Source organism: Nicotiana sylvestris, chromosome 6 (genome assembly GCF_000393655.2).
Source record: "Nicotiana sylvestris chromosome 6, ASM39365v2, whole genome shotgun sequence".
Taxonomy (NCBI): domain Eukaryota; kingdom Viridiplantae; phylum Streptophyta; class Magnoliopsida; order Solanales; family Solanaceae; genus Nicotiana; species Nicotiana sylvestris.
In genome coordinates, this window is record NC_091062.1 from 48,215,638 (window position 1) to 48,236,514 (window position 20,877).

The following is a 20,877-nucleotide window of genomic DNA, read 5'->3' on the forward strand; positions in this document are numbered from 1 at the left end:
GTTACTGTGTAGATATGACCTGTAATTAATAAGCTTGCTAAATCCAGATGGTGTGATGATTTTTTGTCCTTGAAAAGCAGGACCATTTATCTTAATTCCCTTTCTAGCCGTGCTTATCATGTATTTGAAATTTTGGTTAATAAGAACAACAAAGAAATTGGTCGAGGCAAACACCAACAACAACCCAGTAAAACTCTACGAGTGGGGAACAAAGAAATTAGTCGAGGCCTTGTGTATTGTATTAGCAGACTTGTATTCTTATGTTAGAGCAATGAGTCAGTATTATCAGTTTCTGGGGATTTGTTGTATTGGCTTGATATTTATCCAGGCTTATTCGACTTTTAGACTCATTCATTTCAGAATTTTTTTTCCTGCTATTCTTTTATGAATTGCCTAGCAAGCAGGTTAGCTACCATCACGATCTAGGTCGTGATAATGATCTATCGGGTCGTTACATTTTTGGGCACATCCAATAATTTTAGTAGGAACTCACAAAAAGTTGATAGCTAAAGAAGGTTTTAGGATATTAACTTTTTAATATAGTATAAATAGATAAAGATATTGATAGATATATCTTATTTTTTTGTGTGTTTAATTTAATTGAATCTCTGACCATGGTTAGTACTAGTGGGATTTATGTAAAGGAGAATGTTTGGTTCCAATGTTTTCGTCTTAGTGGCATTAGGCTGAGCGCCTGTCTTGCATCCTGTCTTTTATTTTTCTGAAGCCATTGAAAGGGATCGTTTATGAATCTGAAACTTAGAAGAAAGTCAAAGGTTGAAACGTGAGTCTTGCTCACTCTTGATATTTACATTTATAAGTGAAAATTCTAGCATGTGTGTACATAAAAGATAACACAAGAATAAATTCAAACAAATCTTATTACAACCCGTGGTGAATTTAAAATTTATAGGTCATGGTGCTTCACCGATTAAAGTGTAAATTCTAGATGGTCAAACATATGATCATAGTTGATGTTCATGGTCAATTATTAAATTTACTAAGTATTATCTATGAATATATTACACAAATTTGACCAAAACTAATGATTGCTTCAACCTCTAAAGGTAAATCCGCCACTAATTACAATTAATATACTAAAAGATGACTCTAACATATTAATAAAATATGCAGTAAAATCCATGCATTATTGAATTAAAAAGGAGCGCATATCGTCAAATAATTTAAACTGCTTCTAAATATAAAAACATGATATTATATTCTCTTTAGGAACAGGTAAAAAATGAAATAGTGTAGTATAAAATAGAACTCAAAGGCATGGTCAGGCAAGCTTGTTCCAAGACAAATATTTATATATATTTCAAAGAGGAATCTCTACTCCCTAGCTCGCATACTTCCCCGTTCTCTTTTATTTTATGTTTTATTTTAAAATTGTTAATTGTATGGCCGCACAAGAAATGAAAACCGAAGTACCTGGAGCTAAGATACCACAAACTAATTTCAGAAATCAATAAGTCTATAAAAGGTAATGAACTGTAAGCAAAAATTGAAAGCTTGCATGCAAGTTTCTACATCGATCAATATATAATCGTTGGATTAAATTACCAGTATCAATAACTACTTAACTAGTTTTGGGAATTCCATATAATCTGGCTCAAGTATTGAACACAACTTTAAATTCATTAATAGAATCCAAGCCAATAGTAAATAACTACGCGAGACTTCCACCGCTCACATCCGGTATAGCAATAATTTCACCCCCATTTCTCATCTCTAGCTGTTAATAAGAAAAAGAAACGGTAATTATTAGACAATAACTTTATGTGTACACAGACAAATTCAGAATTTAAAATGTATGAATTCTTAATTCTTATAAGGACCTGAATACATATCACGTGAACTGATAATTAATATTGCGAATTTACCATGGCTTGGTGATTCGCTTTTAAGGGTGAGAAAACATAACTACTTACATCAAATGAATGAATAAATTATTGGGAACATGTCAAAGCCTCGATTTTAGCTCTTGTATGGATAATTGTGAAGTTAGGGACTTTGGTTATGTTGGACCAAAATTCACTTGGTGTAACAATTGGAATCCTAGAAGAAGGATTTGGAAGAGACTAGAAATAATTTTTGCAAATGATCTCTGGTGCCAACTCCTTCAAAATAACACTGTCGGACATTTACCAAGAACTGGCTCCGACCATAAACTCTTGCTCTTTAGTTGTCATAACAGAAACAATAATGACATAAAGTACTACAGATTCCTTGACTTTTGGACTGAGCAGCCTACTTTTATAACACTGGTTGAAGAAGTGTGGGCTACTAATATATGTGGGAATGTTTTGTGGAAGCTACAACAGAAACTAAAAATGCTCAGCAAAAGACTCACTCAATGGTCTAAACATAAAATTGGCAATGTGTTTGAATATGTTCACCTGTGGGAAGCCAAAATGCATGATCTAGAGGAGTTAAACTTGAACAACAACACTGATTTCTCTAGAGAAGAACTGAACAAACGGCAAGCAGAATACATTAGATGGATGGCCATGCAAGATGCTATACTGAAACATAAAGCAAATACCAAGTGGTTTGAAGAAGGTGATTCCAACACCAAATACTTTCACAGCTTAATCTGGGAAAGAAGAAGAAAACTCCAACTTCACAGGATCAAAGATCATAGAAATAGATGGGTGGAGGGTGATTATAACATAGCAACAACGGCCACTCACCACTTCCAAAAGAGATTCAACATACAACATTAACTCAAAGATAGAGACATTCTTGATTGCATTCCCCAAAGGATCACTGATGAGGATAATAGATCTCTCACTGCTATATACTGAAGAAATCAGAGATGCAGTCTTTGATATGGGAGCTACAAGTGCAGAATGGTACTTTTTTCGTAAAATGTTGGGATATTATCAGAAATGATATCACTAATTTTGTTCAAGAGGTTTTCAATGGGAAGAGACTTACCAAATTCTTCTCACATACCTATCTTGTCCTAATTCCTAAAGTACAGTCACCTACCAACTTCTCCAAGCATAGACCTATCAGTTTAAGCAACTTCACTAGCAAATCATTTCCAAAATTCTGTCAAGAAGGCTTAACCCTATGCTTCACAAGTTCATTTTCAGAGAATCAAAGTGGTTTTGTCAAAGGAAGGTCTATTGCTGAAAACATTCTTCTTGCGCAAGAGATCACTCAGAATATCAATCATAAGAATTCTGGTGGTAACATTATCATCAAATTAGATATGGAGAAAGCCTAAGACAGAATGTCATGAAAATTTCTCATGTCTGTAATAAAGAAATTTGGATTCTCCGAGGAATGGATTGACATCATTTGGGATTGTCTACGAGGTATGATATTCTATTATTATCAATGGTGCTAGGAAAGGTTTTTTTTTTACTTCTTCCCATGATCTTAAGCACATGGATCCTCTTTCCCCTTCCTTGTTCATCATTGGTGCTGAAGTATTATCCAGATCTTTGAATAAGTTATTTGAGCATGATAACTTCACTCTATTTAGCATGGATAACAGAGGACCCAACATTAACCACTTAGCCTATAAAGATGAGATTTTCATCTTCTGTGGAGGAAACATTCATTCTATCAAGCTTATTAAGAATCATATCAAGAGGTATGAAAGAGCTTCTGGGCAAAAAAGTCAACATCGACAAGTGTTACTTTATTACTTCTCCAAACACCTCTATCTCCAGGATCAATAAAATTAGACAAACATCTGGTTTCATAGATAAAAGTTTTCCTGCCACTTACCTGGGTTGCCCTATCTACCATGGGAGGAAGAACACTAGTTTGTTTTATCACATGTTAGCTAAAATTGTCAAAAAGGCTCAATGGATGGCAAGGTAAGATTCTATCTCCTGGTGGGAAAATCACTCTTATCAAGCATGTTCTACAGTCTCTTCCCATATATATTCTTTCGGCTATGAACCCCTCCCCCCCCCAAAGGTACTGTTAACCTTATGGAAAAGCATTTTTGCTAATTTTTTCTGGGGATATACAGATTGTTAGAATAAGCACCATTGGAGTTCTTGGCACATCATGTGCTTTCCCAAGGTGGCATTGGTATAAGGAAGATACAAGATATGATTTAAACATTTAGTATCAAAAGATGGTGGAGATTTAGAATACAACAATTTTATGGGCCACCTTCCTCAAAGCCAAATAGTGTAAGAGATCTCATCCTATGAGTAAAGTTCTTAACTCGTCAGATTCTCACAACTGGAAGAACCTATTGAAGACCAGGAGCAAAGCATAAATGCACATTAACTGGAGGATTCAAAATGGTTCCTCCAGTTTCTGGCGGGATAATTGGACAGGGAAAGGACCACTAGCATACATGTCTCAAGGAACAAGGAAGTCCGCAAAAAGTCAAGTAAATAGCATTTTTCACAATGGGCAATGGGACATCAATAATTTAAACCAGGTTCTACTTTCACATATTACTGATTACATTATAAATATTGAAATAGGTAATTGTATGGAGGATGACTTCCCTGTTTGGAATATATCTAATGATGGTCTTTTTTCTAACAAATCTTCTTGACATCTATTAGATATATTCCAAACAGGGAAGTCATCCTCCAGCTAGTCTTGCACTTCACTTTAAGTCCTTTCTTTTCTTTTCTTTTGCATGATTCCGTAAGTTATGTTTCCCTTATAGGGAGTTCAAGGGGACAATGCTTTAAGATTTATTAATTTTATTATCCTTTCTTGGTACTTCATTTCATGACAAAATGTAATTTTTTTTAAGAGATTAACCTTTCAATTTTAAAGTTCTCCTTTTCAAGGAATACTTACAACCTACTATTATCAGTGATAATCTTCAAGAGAAAAAACCTATTTCAATATTTATAATGTAACCAGTAATATGTGAAAGTAGAACCTGATTTAAATTATTGATGTCCCATTGCCCATTGTGAAAAAGGTAATTGTATGGAGGATCCTCCATACAATTACCTATTTCAATATTTATAATGTAGTCAGTAATATGTGAAAGTAGAACCTGGTTTAAATTATAAATATTGAAATAGGTAATTGTATGGAGGATGACTTCCCTGTTTGGAATATATCTAATGATGGTCTTTTTTCTAACAAATCTTCTTGACATCTATTAGATCAAAAAAGCAAAAAAATAATTTGGTAAGGAAGGTTTGGCATCACTCTATTCCCTTTAAAATGTCTTTCCTAACTTAGAGATTATTCAAAAGAAAATTGCCTTCTAATGACATGAATGGTAGGTTTGGTACTAATATTACTTCTGAATGCTCTTGTTGTAGTGTTCCACAGGTAGAGACTATGCAACATATGTTAATAGAAAGTAAAGTAGCGATGTTTATATGTAATGCAATTGGCAAACCACTGGGAATTAGGCACCAACAGGCCCCTGTTTCTTCAATCTTTAAAAGGTGGTGGGAAAAAAAAATCAAACAATAGAGTCCATGGCTTGATTCTCCAAGTCGCACCAACTGTCACATACTGTGAAGTTTGAAAACAGAGAAGCTCTTGTAGATATGGCACGCAAAAGAAGTTTCAACTCAATTTCATGAAATATCAAGTAATATGGACTATCAAGTCCATTATTGCTAAGTTAATGCCTAATGGAGCTGCTTCTCTACAATAGCCTACTTTATGCAGCAGAGTCAAAAACTAAGACCTATGTAAACCTCGAAGCAAGTTCAATGGCAACCTCCTTTATATGACATGATCAAAGTTAACACTGATGGTAGTTACATAAAGAAAAATGGAAAAGCTGGCACACAGGAGGCATAATCAGAGATGGTAATGGTGATTGTATCATGGCCTTTGCTATGCCTGTTATTTGCGATAGCAACACTATGGCAGAAGCCTTAGCCACGGAGTTTGGAGGGAAATGGTACAACCAATTAGGATTAACTAATTTTTCTCTTGAACTTGACTCAACGGTCAATGTTAACATGATCAACCAAAGAGGAACAAAGAACATGAAGCTAAAGATGATGGTGGATAGGATCATAAACCTTGTCCATAATGCAAGCGCAACTGTTCAACACTGCTATAGAGATGGCAACCAACTAGTTGATTCTTTAGCTAAACTCGCCTCTACTACCAATCAAAGTGTGATCTGTCACTTATTCTGCCATCTCCCCAAAGAAGCTAAAGGCCCTTTTATTCTAGATAATTGGCAAATGCTTAGTATTAGAACAAAATACGATAAGTGCAACTTTTTTGTTAGTTGATTATGTATAAAGACTTTTAGTACATACCTCCTACTATTTTTTGGGTGATAGAAATCAACCATGTTGTATTACGTTTTTGAGATCAAGTATAGCCCCCTCACTGCACCTTTTTGGAATACATCTCCCAGACCTCTGTTTGGGATACTCTATTAAAATAAAAAAACTTCTGGCATATAACAACAACAATACTTGATTCACGTTTTAAATGCCTTATATGCAAACATTTAAAGGCATCCGAGCTAACTTATCAGTTGTGCAAATATTAAAATCCTTAACCATTTTCCTTTTACATTAATAGTCTAAATAAATGAAGCTGGAATAGTTTACGTCATTAGAGTACTCTCAGTTATAAATCTAGTGAAAAATGGATATAAGAGTCATGGGTTAATGAATTTTATTATCAAAAATTGAGTTTTAATATGACATGACATGTTAAATTTGTGATATTTATTTTTTGAGTCAAATGATAATAGTTGGATGGTTTTGTTGTCCTAAAAAAAGAATAATATCAGTGGTGAGATATCTTCATAATTTGGGTGACCATTTAAGAAATTTACTCGTAAATCTTAGGGTGGAGAGAGAGAGAAAGAGAGAGAGAGTGAGTGACGAAGAGACCAACCTCTTTTGGAGTTTGTTTGCCTCTAATTCTCCTGCCTTCAAATAAGAATACAATTTGCTCTATATCCATAGATTTTTTGTCGCAATAAACCATCATAAGTTTCTTCAGAAGTGTAGTTCCCTGAAGTTTGAAAAGTACCTCACTTCCATCCTACAAAAAGGATAAACTTTAGACCCAGAGTCTAGAAACTGGTGGATACGTCTTTCTGAAAAATTATCAACTAAGCAAAATATATATTGTCTCCTTTGATATATATGGACAAGCTAAAAAGCAAGAAGATAAGAACACAAGTATGTCAATAAAAATAGCTTACACAAGTACGAAGAAGAAACATCTCTGTATACGGTCAAAATCAAGAATTTCGATTTCGAAGCCTTAATTTGTTCTATGAGTCCAAGTCCGGGTGACCCGAGGTAGATGTCGGACCCAGTTGGAGGACACGCAACTCGGAGAAGCAGATCGAAGACCTGGCGCATCGAGGGCAGTACATTCTCCGGGGCAATAAAGGAAGAGCGGGAATTTCTCAAGGATACGTGGATCATGGCATAAATTAAAGGATAAGATCTGTACGAAATAGTACAGGTCCGTACTAAGTTGTTATACACCTGTACCAATAGAATTCTTTACCTCAATTAGGAATGTATTATATTGGGGTTTTCTCCTCCTATATAAAGGGGATCCCAATCATTTGTATCACACATAAATTATTCACTGCAATAGAATATTCTACACTGGTTTTCTTGTTTAACGTGCTCAACAAGTGTTCTTCAGCTTTATTGACTTTTACTTTATTGTTCATACTCCATTGTTCTTAGCTAACCTCGAGGCCCCTAAGAAAGTCAAGCTCGAGGTCCTCATTGTTATAACAACACTGGTTTGGTTCATCAATTCTTCTTATTTAAACTTAATAATATTTATATATTTACTAGTATTAGAATAAATCACATATCTTTAAAACCACAAACTACATTTAATTGTTACCCCCATTTTTCGAGGTAAACAATTTGGTGCCCACCGTAGGGCTAAAGATAATAGTGATTGTTTTAATGCTAGTTTTCTAATAACACATGTTATTCTTTACACTTTTTCTTGTCAAAGATTCTTTGATTTCAGGCTTAAACATGTCTAGCACATAGAATGTGCCTATTCACGAGGATGAAGGTCTTGGAGAAAACAGTGGTATAGGGGTCCGTATACCACCCATAAACCTGAGGGATTGCCAAACGTGGAGCCAGTTGATATCAGTTCGCAGAACGCTTTAAACACGGACGCAAGCACAAACCCCGCAAGGAACGCATACAGGGAAACTGAGCTGGAGGCCAGGAAACACGAGGGATGGAAGGAAGAGTCAGCCTCCAAGTGATATTCGATATGCTGCAGGCTCAGCAATCGCCATTGCTTAGCTTCAGAGTCAGAACAGAACTCCTAACATCGCCGAACCAGTAAACGCCCGGCACGTGCCAGCGCTAGAAAGGCCCGACGAAAGCGGCTCGAGGACTGACCCCACAATCATGAAAATGCTCGAAGAACTGACTAAAAGAATCGAGTCAGGAGAAAAGAAGATAGAAGACAATGATAAAAAGATGGAAAGGTCTAGATACTAAGAAATTCATATAAAAACCTTTCCCCCCAAGTGCAGCTCCGATGCTCATTCCCAAGAAATTTTGCATGCCCGATATACCAAAATACAATGGAACAACCGACCCAAAAAACATTACTTCATATACTTGTGGAATCAAAGGAAATGACTTGAATGACGATGAAATCAAGTAAGTATTATTGAAAAAGTTTGGGGAAACACTATCAAAAGGAGCTATGATATGGTATCACAACTTAGCTCCTATCTCAATAGATTCATTTACTATGTTGGTGGACGCCTTCGTGAAAGAATATGTCGGGGCTATAAAGGTGGCCACAAGAAAATCGGACGTCTTCAAAATAAAGCAAAGGGATGACGAGATGCTAAGGGAGTTCGTGTCCCGGTTTCAAATGGAAAGGATGGAATTACCACCGGTCTTCGATGACTGGGCAGTTCAGGCCTTTATGCAAGGATTGAACGAAAGAAGCTCAATTGCATCTCGACAGCTGAAGCAGAACTTGATTGAATATCCCGATGTGATATGGCCGGAAGTGCACAATCATTATCCGTCAAAAATTAGGGTCGAGGATGACCAGTTGGGAGCCCCATCGAGCTTAGGTCATTCTAATAGATTTGCAGCCAAGCCCCCGAGGGACTCAGACCGAGGATCAAGATTCAACAAGAAAAGATATCAACCGTACGTCGAAGATAGAAGGAACATTTCAAGGCATAATACACCTTGTAATGATCGAAGAGTAAATCGAGGCTAAAATGCCTGAGGGCTCATAAGCAAAACTGGGTTTGACAAGCGCTCGGGACCGATGGAGGCACTCAAATTGTCAGAATACAACTTCAGTGTCGATGCCTCGGGTATCGTCTCAGCCATTGGCAAAGTTAAAGATACTAGATGGCCCAAGCCCATACAGCCGAACCTTCTCAGAGGAATCCCAACTTAATATGTAAGTATCATGGTACTCACGTGCATAGGACTGAGGATTGCAGGCAGCTTAGGGAGGAGGTGGCCCGGTTGTTCAACGAAGGGCATCTTCGTGAATTTCTCAGTGACCGAGTTAAGAACTATTTCCTAGAGAGAGATGCAAACAAGAAGAATGAACCTGAAGAACCTCAACAGGTCATTCACATGATCATCAGTGGAGTCGACGTCCCATAGGGACCCATATTCAAACGTACCAAAGTATCTATCACGAAAGAGAAACGGACTCGGATCTATGTGCCCGAGGACGCCCTATCGGAGGAAGCAGAGGACGTATCCCAGCCTCACAACAATGCCTTGGTAATCTCTATCCTTTCAAATAAAGTTAAATTAAACGTGTTTTAGTAGATCCAGGTAGCTTTGCGAACATAATCAGATCGAGGGTCATGAAATAACTTGGCCTACAAAATCGGATTGTACCTGCATCCCAGGTGCTGAATGGATTCAACATGGCAAGTGAAACAACAAAGGGAGAAATTATTTTTCCAGTAAACGTAGTCGGGACCATACAAGACACCAGGTTCCATGTCATCGAAGGCGACATGAGGTATAACACACTCCTCGGAAGGCCATGGATACACAACATTAGGGCAGTGCCATCGACCCTCCATCAGATGATGAAGTTCCCCAACAAAGGAAGGAGTGAAAATAGTCCACGACGAACAGCATGCTGCAAAAAAGATGTTTGCAATCGAGGAAGCGCTGCTGATGCCGGAACCCCTGACCTCAGAGAAGTCGAGCCTCAAAGATAAAATATGTGGCTAAGTAGCTATCACAGCTCCAAGTCTAGACGGAAGCAGGATAAACAAGTAATCGAAGGCGAAGAAGGGAACTCCTTAAGCTCCTCGAACCTCCGTTGTCCCCGAGAAGCCCGATGCTACCTAGTCAACCGCTAAAAAAAGGCACATCTGGGAAAGGGATTAACCCCTGAATTTAGGAAAAAACTCATTTAGTATATTATTGATGATATAGATTGCGTTGCTTGACCCCTTTCAGATATGATAGGGATTCAGCCTTAAATCACCACACATAGACTGAGCAATAGTCCCAGGTTCAAACTAGTTAAACAAAAAGGGAGGCCCCCAGTTCGAAAAACTTTGTATTGACATCCAGTCAACAGGATGTACAAAGAACAAACAAGTAAAATAACAAAAGCCTATATTGATGATATGACTGGTTAGATCCTTGTGCGCAGAGGATCATTTTTTATTCATTTGCAGGAAACAGTGAACATTTCGGGGCGACGCGACATGAAGCTCAAACGTGCCTTCGGAGTTGGCACAAGTGAATTTCTCGGCCTCATGGTGTTAAATCAAGGCATTAAGAATCATTCCCACCTAGGTCAAGGCTCTCGAAGATACCATGATCAGAGATAGCAAGGCCTCGAGTCATTGATAGAAGCTTTTAAAGGCTCGCGATTTCGAAGACACCCCTTCTTACACGAAGGCGGTAGGATTTAAAGCATGCGTTGCACTCTTTTTTCCTTGGATCGTATTTTGTCCCAAATAGGTTTTACCGGTAAGGTTTTTAACGAGGCAACACCTATATGACAAGGTTTTTAACGAGGCAACACCTATACGACAAGGTTTCTAACGAGGAAACACCTATATGCTACCTAAGGAACATTCAACAAGTATTCGAGGCTTCTTTTAGATCAACCTCTACTGGGGGAATCACCCTCGGAGGTCACATTTTTTTCAAATATACTTCACGCCTAAGGGGAGCCTCAATAGGAGAACTTTGTAATGGGCCAAACGGTCGAATGAACCGTGTCCATATAGAATAGTCAAACCCTGACGACAAAGCATGTACGCATGCATCAACTGTTTAAAAAAGCATTCTGGTTATATAAAAAATACTTTGTATCTCATACGAGCTATACACTTACAATCCTACGGGAAGCAGCTCAAGGGCCAAAGCACCCCAAAATACCCAGGAACTGTCATTGCATGTCAATACATCCGAGTCATCATAAATTTGGACTCATAAGACCTCAAAGAGGCACCAACTCGAAACAAAGGCCAAGGCCAATATCCTCGGGGACTAACTTTTCGACCTTGACTAACTTTTCTAACAAGTTCGAAAAGTTATCGGGAAACAAGCCCAAGTAACGTACCCGAAGGCTACAGCCATATAAAATACTACGGTCATATAAAGGCTACAGCCAAAATAACGTGGCTCGGAGACGTCCGATTTCCTCTATAAATTAAAGGCCTTCAACTATTAAAAAATTGGTTAAATCAGGCTATCCTCGGCAAAAGCAGAATATGAAGGGCTTCGATAAATTCAACCCCCGAAAAATCTAAGAGCTCCAATAAAATAGCCCTCGAATGATCTAAAGGCTTCGATAACACCGGCCTTCGGAAAAACCTTTAGAGGTATTCTATTATGCTTAAGGAAACGAAATGAATAATAAGGTCCCGACACGCCGAGCCTTCGAGAAACCCAACGGGTACAAAAACACATGCTAAGGTATAACTAAAATTTCACCAAGTCTTTTAGCCAAAATGAGGGAAAAATTACATAACCATTCTAGAGGCCGAAACTACCCAATATAAAGAGCCTAAGGGCCAATTTTAAAAGAGCCTAAGCGACAATTTAAAAGAGCCTAAGGGCCGATGTGTAAGAGCCTAAGGACCGATATATAAGAGCCCAAGGGCCAACCTCGAAAGGCTTAAGAGCCAAAAACTTATAGTTCGAGACTCCGCTCTCACTTCGATCCGAACTCAAGGTTCACAATATCCCGAGTTTACATCAGATCGATTTAAACTATTTAGATAAAAAATTATTATATCTATCGATAAAGATCTAAGGGTTTGGTAACACCCCGAACCCTAAACCAATCCTTGGATTAATCATTCAAACGAAGTCTTCCATAAATAAAGACAATGTTAAATCCAGCACAAACCAAAGACAAGATAAAATTTCCCCTCGTATTTCCAACAGATGATTGCAGGAAATATTTACACAAGGAAGGCTTACAAGGAAACAAAATAAAGTGACCTAAAACTACTTCAGGGGCACATCCTTAGCACCCGCATCTTTAGGAGTCGCATCTTCAAGAGCCTGACCTCGGGGACTTCATCCCTATCTCCTTCACTCTCAGAGACACCGAATGAATCATCCTCATCGAAAAATAGAACGGCCACCTCTTCTTCCAAAATCTTCTCTGCTTCAATATCGGCTGAAAGGTCGACGCTGCGGGCATGTATCTCTTCGAGGGTCATCCTCCGGGATTTTCGCCTAGCATGGTCAAGGGTACTTGATAACTTAACTTCTGTCGTAGAAGATATCTCCCTTGCCAAAGAATTAGCTTTGGCATTGGCTCGATACGAAGCCATAATTGCCGCAGCATCAGATTTAGCCTTGGCCAACTCAATAACAGATTTGGCTTTAAGCTCCTCGATCTCGAGGCCCCGAGCTTGGCTCTCCTACTTCACACCTCGAAAGTGGCGCTCGAGCAAAGCTAACTGCTCTCTTAGAGTTTCCTTCTCAGAGGCGAGATTGTTTATACCTTGCCTCAACCCCAGGGTCTCGTTTTCTTTCATCTTAAGCTCCTCCCGAAGCTGTGCCTCGAAGTCGGCCTTCTGCTGAAACTGCAAAATGAAAAATGTCAGTTGCTAAAACAGACAGGTATGTAACAGACCTTCAAGAGTTGTGTTACCTTCTCCTCATACTCGGCTCGACCTTGGCATGCCTGCGTCAACTCAACTCGAAGATCATGGATCTCCATTTGTTTCTTAGCATAAAGGGCTATGAAGACGTCCATCTCCTCCAAAGTCTTCTTAAGCTAAACCTCGCATCGAGCAAAATCAGCTTGGGACTTGGAAAATGCCCTCTTATGGATCACCACAGCCTTCACAAAAAAGGAGGGAAGATGGGTTCAGAACAGCTAAAACAAAGGCGCAGGCATAAAAACAGAAAACTCACTTGTTTAAAGAGATTATGAGCCTCATCAAAAATAAAAGAGGCATCGGGTCGGGACCATCGTCAAGACCTGCAAGACATTCTCGAAAGATATCATGCCCTTTGTGGCTTGCTTCAATTTCAGAAGGCCTCATATTATGGGCATTTCGGATTTGTCCCTCGGAGAACTCGGGACTAGGAGGCGTATCATCCAAATTGATCACACCAAGTGATCCACTCGGGGCATTTTCTCTTATCTGAAGAGGCTCAGGGTCAGGTCATTCGGCCTCGCCCACCAAATAATCTCCTAGACGAGGTGCTTTCTTTCTGGATGATGGTTCGGGGACTTTGTTCGAACTCTCCTAGAAAATTTCTTCGGCTCTGGATTGAGCCACATCAACCGCCACCGGCTCGATGGGTGTCGGAGCATCGACATTTTTTCTTTTTTCACGGGTTACCAGCAGGCAGTCATCATCTTCTTCTTCCTTCTGCTACCGAAGACGTTGGGCCATTTCTGGAGATAAGGCCGCTATATTAGACTTAGGACTTTGAGCCACGCTTTTCTTTGGCTTCGGGGGATTTTCAGATGACTCTATTCTTCTTTTTCTTTCTTTGCAATTTTATCAAATCCCCACGATAAAGTCGGGGACTGTACAGTCTGATCAGATGATCGAGTGTAAAGGACATCCCCTCAATTTGGCTCGAAAAAAACCTGATTCAGTAAACGATTCACCAGAAGGAGGGGTATATCTGACTGAGCATCACTCGGTATCATTGGTAAAAGTCAAGAATAACTGGATCTATCGGACCCTAAGCCGGAATTGCAGGGCCCAACGTAAATGGGTAGGTGTATATGCTCAGGTACCCCGACGTGGTGATGTCCTCATCGGAGGAAGGAATCACTATTCCTTTATTGTCCCAGTTACAATCTTCCTTTACTTGCTTGAGCTCAACCCTTGGTCACTAGACAAACATATCGAGACATGGGCTCGCATCGGCCTGTTGTCGAAACAGGTTTCTCGATTTTAAAATCGGATGTTATTTCACATAGCGGGAGAATACATTCCTCGATGCGAGGGGGGACTACTGGTTTACCCTTGGCCGATCGAGAAGATGATGAAGCTTTTACCTTTTGGGAAACCGGTTTGGAGGTTTTAGCCATCGCAATACGGAAGATCCAAGAAAGTAAAGAGTGTTGATAGTGAAGAGAAGGGAGAGCTCAAGGAGATTGAAAAAATGATAATGAGACTTTGAAAATAATATTGGAATAAAGTTTGTAAGGTTGTAGAATCTATCTATTTATAAAGGTTACTTAAGCATGATGAGGAAGCCAAAAGGCCGACCGTCAGCCACCTCCAATTAATGACTTTGGGAATCGTATAAAAAATAACTTTTCAGTCGCTTCAACCGCTGGCGTTGTGATATTGGCGTCGGGACCAGGGTATCAAGGATTAATTCGTCAAAAATCATAAGGGCCGCCTGAGCTCGAGAAAATTCTCACTCGGGGCCTATCTATGAAGCCCAAGGGATAACTTTATTTCGAGTTCAAGCAAGTACTCACTCGACTACTAAGAACAAGGGCTGCCCGAGTTCGAGAAAATTCTCACTCGGGGACTACCTATGAAGCCTAAGGGCTAACTTTATTTCGAGTTCGAGCAAGTACTCACTCGAATACTAAGCCCAAGGGCTACCCGAGTTTGAGGAAACTCTCACTCGGGGGCTATCTATGAAACCTAAGGGCTAACTTTATTTTGAGTTCGAGCAAGTACTCACTCGACTACTAAGCCCAAGGGCTACCCAAGTTCGAGAAAATTCTCACTTGGGGACTATCTACGAAGCCTAAAGAGCTAACTTTATTTCAAATTTAAGACCTTGCTCTCACTCAAATCGGACTCAGGAGTCCCGGTATCCCGAGCTCGCATCAAATCAATTTAAGCTTAGCTCAAGGATTAACAAAGAACCTTAAGAAGTATTATATTGGTCGATTAAAAACCTAAGGGTTTATTATGTTCCGAGTCCAGTAATCAGACTAATAATTAGAGTCATACAGTCAGATTTTTCTCAAACGAAGGTAGAATGGAATTCAACACGAATCGAAGATGAAATAGAGAAATTCTTTATATTGACAAAAGATATTTACAAACCCCACGAGGAGCTCTTACATAGAAACAAAGAAGCAAAAACAAAAAGCCAAGAACCTAATCTACTTTTGGAGGGCATATCCTCGAGAGCGGCATCTTCGAGAACCTTCTCCTCGGGACGCCATCTCGATCTTTAGAGAAAATTGCGGCATGGTGAAAAACTTGGCGAGTGTGGGTCTTATCAGCACAACTGTTTTGAAACCACTTCTTGAGACATTGTATCGATGTGGGATGCAAAAGTTAGTAGATGATAGTGCCATCTCACTCCATGGAAAGCAAAATGAATGAAGCGCCACACTAGGTTGAAGTTAAAAGAGATGAGTAGCAACGTAAAGTTTGCATATCTTCCGGTACGGGAAGAATTCGGTGCCCTTCACTCGTTTTCTCGAGCCAACAACAACAACAACAATAAAGTAGAATCCTACTTAGTGGGGTAAAGCTTTAAAAAAGGAAGCCTTGGTGTAATTGGTAAAGTTGCTGCCATGAGACTTTGTGGTCACAGATTTGAACCATAAAAATAGGTGATTAGAAGAAGAGATAGAGAAGGAAAAGGGCTAAAAGTTGATTAAGAAGGAATGAGTGTAGTCTTTGTTTATCCAAGTAACACCCCTATTTATAGAAAGCTAGTGACGTTTCGGCGGCACTAGTGACCGACCAATGCTGGCATACAATCAATGCTTTTGGGAAAATGGACCAGTGGGATGTTCAATGCTTTTGGGGATACGGACAGGCAGGACGTTTCAATCACTTCAAGCGCCTACGTCACGAGAATGATCTCATCGCGAGAGGCTCAGAAAAATCGAGGTTCAAATCATTTCTTATCATTTCATTCTAAGAAATGCGGGGACTATCTATATACGGTCAAAATCAAGAAGTCCAATTTCGAAGCCTTAAACTGGGCTATGAGCCTAAATCTGGGTAACTCGAGCTAGAGGTCGGACCCGGTTGGAGGACACACACCTCGGAGAAGAAGATCGAAGACCTGGCGCATCGACGGTAGTACATTCTCAGGGGCAATCAAGAAAGAGCGCGAATTTCTCAAGGATACGTGGATCATGGCATAAATTAAAGGATAAGATCTGTATGAAATGGTACAGGTTCGTACTAGGTTATTATACACCTGTACCAATAGAATTCTTTACCTCAATTAGGAATGTACTATATTGTGGTTTTCTCTTCCTATATAAAGGGGATTCCAATCATTTGTATCACACATTAGTTATTCACTGCAATAGAACATTCTACTCTATTTTCTTGTTTAACGTGCTCAACAAGTGTTCTTTAGCTTTATTGCTTTTTACTTTACTGTTCATACTCTATTGTTCTTAGTTGACCTCGAGGCCTCCAAGAAAGTCAAGCTCGAGGTCATCATTGTTATAGCAACACTGGTTTGGTTCATCAATTCTTCTTATTTAAATTTAATATTATTTGTATATTCATTAGTATTAGAATAAATTACATATCTTTAAAATCACAAATTACATTTAATTGTTACCCTCATTTTTCGAGGTAAACAATCTCCAATTGATTTTACTGCAATGCACTATTCAGTTTTGAATTTAAGCTATACAGACGATAGTATAATTTTTTTTTGCACCGGCAACACAAATTTATCTTGTTATAACAAATAACTTACCTTTTTATTATACATGATCAATTATAGTTATTTAATAGACTTATATGTAATATTAAGTAATTAAGTGATTTGAGTGTGTAAATATCTCTTGTATCATCCACGCATAGAACTTACTCTTCAAATTTTAGTATATAATTAGTGATAACGAAGAAGTAAACCTAATTTCATCTATATATCGAAGTAATGATGAAGAAGTAAATCTAATTTCTCTTAATTAAGATAATTAATACTATTAAAGTGGAACTCGACTCTTCTACTTATTGTCAATTATAAAGCTATAGATATTTATTACAAAGTAATACAATTTTAGAAAGTCCATACAAGTTACTTATTCAGTTATAGTTGTAGTAATATGTTTTCTCAAGTAGTATAGTCCACATAATCTTGAGGAGTAGAAAAAAGAAAACATAGTATGTGGGAGAAAAAGAAGAAAAAAACCCACCTAATTACGTTCAAATTCCTCTAATATAAAATCACATGTAAACTCTTTAAGCCGTGTAAAGACAAAAATCGGTAAGAAACAAAAAGTTCATCTTAATTATGCTGCGACAAGCAGTAATAATAAAGTGCTAGAGTAGATATATTTGTTAATGTTCCACATTTGCAGAGTAGAAAACTTGATTGCCAAGACCTCCCTTTTGAAATGAAATTTTATGGTTAATTACGTGCGTATACTATAGTCTAAGATTCAGAACTATAAACAGTTATCTAGAGCTCATAATAGTTTTAATAAAACCTATGGTCCATCTCAGGAGTGACATACTATATAGAAGTTAACCAAGAAATTTCTTCTCGGGGGCGATATATTTGACAAGTAAGAAAATGTGGTGATAAATCTACACAGTTAATTAAGTTAATTCTGACGAATCATTAACATTTGTCAATTTCTACCAAAGTTATGATATAATTTGTGATTGTATGAACTTTGGGAAGGCAAGTCTTGTCCATTTATCAAAACTTGTGACGATTCGCCATGACTTATGAACTGTTTGTTTCAAAATTATGACACAATTTATAGTAAGATCCAACGGTCCTTTAGGTTTTGTGCCTAGGTAAATTTCTGCATCCATCAGAATTTGTGACGATCCATCAGGACATGAAAATAATTTGTTCCAAAGTTAGGATCGGACACACTTTATAGTAAAGTCATTATGTTTGTCAGGACTTCTGGCAAGACAAGTTTGTCTATCCAACAGAACTTGTGACGATTCCTTAGGAATTGCGGCCAAGTTGTGACCCGTAACTTATATATTTAAATCTTGTCGGAACTAGGTCAAAACTTAAATAGTAACACAAAATCAACCTATTTGTGCAAATCACTCTAAGTTAACTGGTATATATCCTCTTATTGAAATATATATCTCATCTTTTCTGATAAGTGCTTAATTTATTTGGATCTCCGACCATGGTTAGTACTAGTGGGATTTATGTAAAGAGAGAATGTTTGCTTCCATTGTTTTCGTCTTGGTGGGATTAGGCTGAGCGCCTGTCTCGCATCTTGTCTTTTATTGCTCGGAAGCCATTGAAAGGGATCGTTTATGGCTCTGAAACTTAGATGAAGGACAAAGGTTGAAATGTGAGTCTTGCTCACTCTTGAGAGTTATATTTACAAGTCAAAAATTCAGCATATCTGTACATAATACAAGAATAAATTCAAATAAATCTTCTTACTACTGATGTACAGAAAGATGCCTCTAACATATTAATATCAATAATTTGGTTCCAGTTTGATTGCACGTAATGAAGAGTTGAATTTGAATGATACATCACTAATTAAGTGCATTTTTATTTATTTATTTATTCATTTATTCATAATCTCCTATAAGCTTTAAATAGATCTGCAAAGTATCAATAAAACGTTCACCTAAATTTTATAATTATTCTATTTATTACCACCGCCAACCACCATCGCTCCACTAAAGAATTGAACTGTAACAACCCGACCGATCGTTTTGAGCATTTGTACTTTGCTCGGTAGTTTACGGGCATGAGTAGCTCCGTATAATGTATTATGACTTATGTAAATCGTCGGTTTTGGTTTTCAGGTTATTCGGAATCGATTTGAAAGAATGAGTTTCATTATTGAAGCTTTAAGTTGAAAGAGTTGACCAAGTTTGACTTTTGTGAATCTGACCTCGGAACAGAGTTCTGATGGTTTCGTTAGATCTAGATGGTGATTTTGAACTCGGGCGTGTGCCCGGAGTTGTATTTGGATGTTTCTAGAAAGTTTCGGCATATATTGGCGAAAATTTGAAGGTTTGAAAAATTTAAAAGTTTGACCAAGAGTTGACTTTTTGATATCCGATTTGAATTTTGGTTCCAGGAAATAGAATAGATTCGTTATGTCATTTGGGACTTGTGTGCAAAGTTTGGGTTCATTCCGGGTTGATTTGCTATGTTTCGGCGCGAGTTTTGAAAAATTAAAAGTTCAAAGTTTATAGGTTTCGATTTGAGGTGCGATTCGTCATTCTGATATTGTTATGTTTGATTTGAGGCCTTTAGTAGGTCCGTAGTATGTTATGGGACTTGTTGGGGTGATCGGACGTGGTCCCGAGGGGCTCAGGCGTGTTGCGGATTAATTTCGGGCCATTTTCCTTCATATTTGCATTGTTGGTTCTTTAGAATTCTGGGTTTTTGATTTCCTTAATTGCGATCGCGATCGTGTAGGGTTGTTGGATGACTGAGTAAGATTGTTCATCGCGTTCGCGAGTCTAGAGTTGCGTCCGCGGAGGTAGAGGCATTTGTTAAGTGCGTTCGCTAGCCTGGTGATGTGTTCACGTAGTAGGAAGGAAGGCCTGAGGATGACATGCGTTTAGTCTTCGCAATCGCGAAATCTGGTATGCGATCGCGTAGCTCTAGCAATTTTGTTCATCACGTTCACGTCTGTGGTGATTCGTTCGCTAAAGAGAAATATCAGCTTGTGAGCATTTGCTCTATGCGAACGCGTGGAATTGTCCGCGTTCACGAAGTGTAATAGCTGCGCAGATTTTATTAAATCTCATTTCGGGGGTTTTGGCCATTTTGTCATTTTTGGAGCTATGGAGCTCGGATTGAGGCAATTCTTGAAGTAATTTTCACCATATGAATTGGGGTAAGTGTTCTCTACTCGGTTTTGGTTATATTTCATAAATTTATCTTCGATTCTAACTTTTGGTTGATGATTTTCAAAGAGGAAATGAGGGTTTTGGCCTAAAGTTTCATAATGTAAATTTTCGAGTTTTGAACACCTATTTGGAATCGAATTTGAGTAAAACAGGTATAGTTGGACTCGTAATTTAGTGAGTTGTCAGATTTTATTAGTTTTGTCGGGTTTCGAGATGTGAGCTCGGGCTGGACTTTTGGCCGATTTTGGATTTTGATTAAGGTTTCGAACTTTATCATTCAAAATTATTTTCTTGGGCTTTATTTAATGTATTTGAGTTGCTTTTGGATAGTTTCGAGCCGATCGAAGGTCGGTACGCGTGGGATGGCATTCTTGGAGCATCGCTTGGCTTGCTCGATATTGGATTTGGCTTGTTCGAGGTAAGTAACTCTTCTAAACTTGGTGCTGAGGGCATCAAACCCCGAATTACGTGCTATGTGGTCGATGTTGAGGTGACGCACATGCTAAGTTACGGGTGTGTGGGCATGCACCGTGTGAATTGTGACTCCGTTATCCTGTGGTACTGTGTAATTACCTGATCTTACCTGTAATCATAAAACTTCTACGTTCTGGAGTTATTGAGCTGTGATCCATGTTAGAAACCATGTCTAGGCTACATGCTTATCCTGGTGGGACCCACTAAGGTCA

The 20,877-nt window shown here is 38.4% G+C and overlaps 1 protein-coding gene across 1 annotated transcript; it reads right to left on the reverse strand.

The window, feature by feature from the left end:
• Positions 1 to 1,446: 1,446 nt before the first annotated feature.
• On the reverse strand, positions 1,447 to 7,252 carry LOC104230669 (small ubiquitin-related modifier 1-like). Its single transcript, XM_009783531.2, has 3 exons — positions 7,145 to 7,252; positions 6,832 to 6,981; positions 1,447 to 1,738 (listed from the first exon to the last, which is right to left on the reverse strand). The coding sequence occupies exons 1-3, from the start codon at positions 7,163 to 7,165 to the stop codon at positions 1,673 to 1,675; spliced, it is 237 nt and encodes a 78-aa protein (XP_009781833.1). The 5' UTR covers positions 7,166 to 7,252; the 3' UTR covers positions 1,447 to 1,672.
• Between the last annotated feature and the right edge of the window lie 13,625 nt (positions 7,253 to 20,877).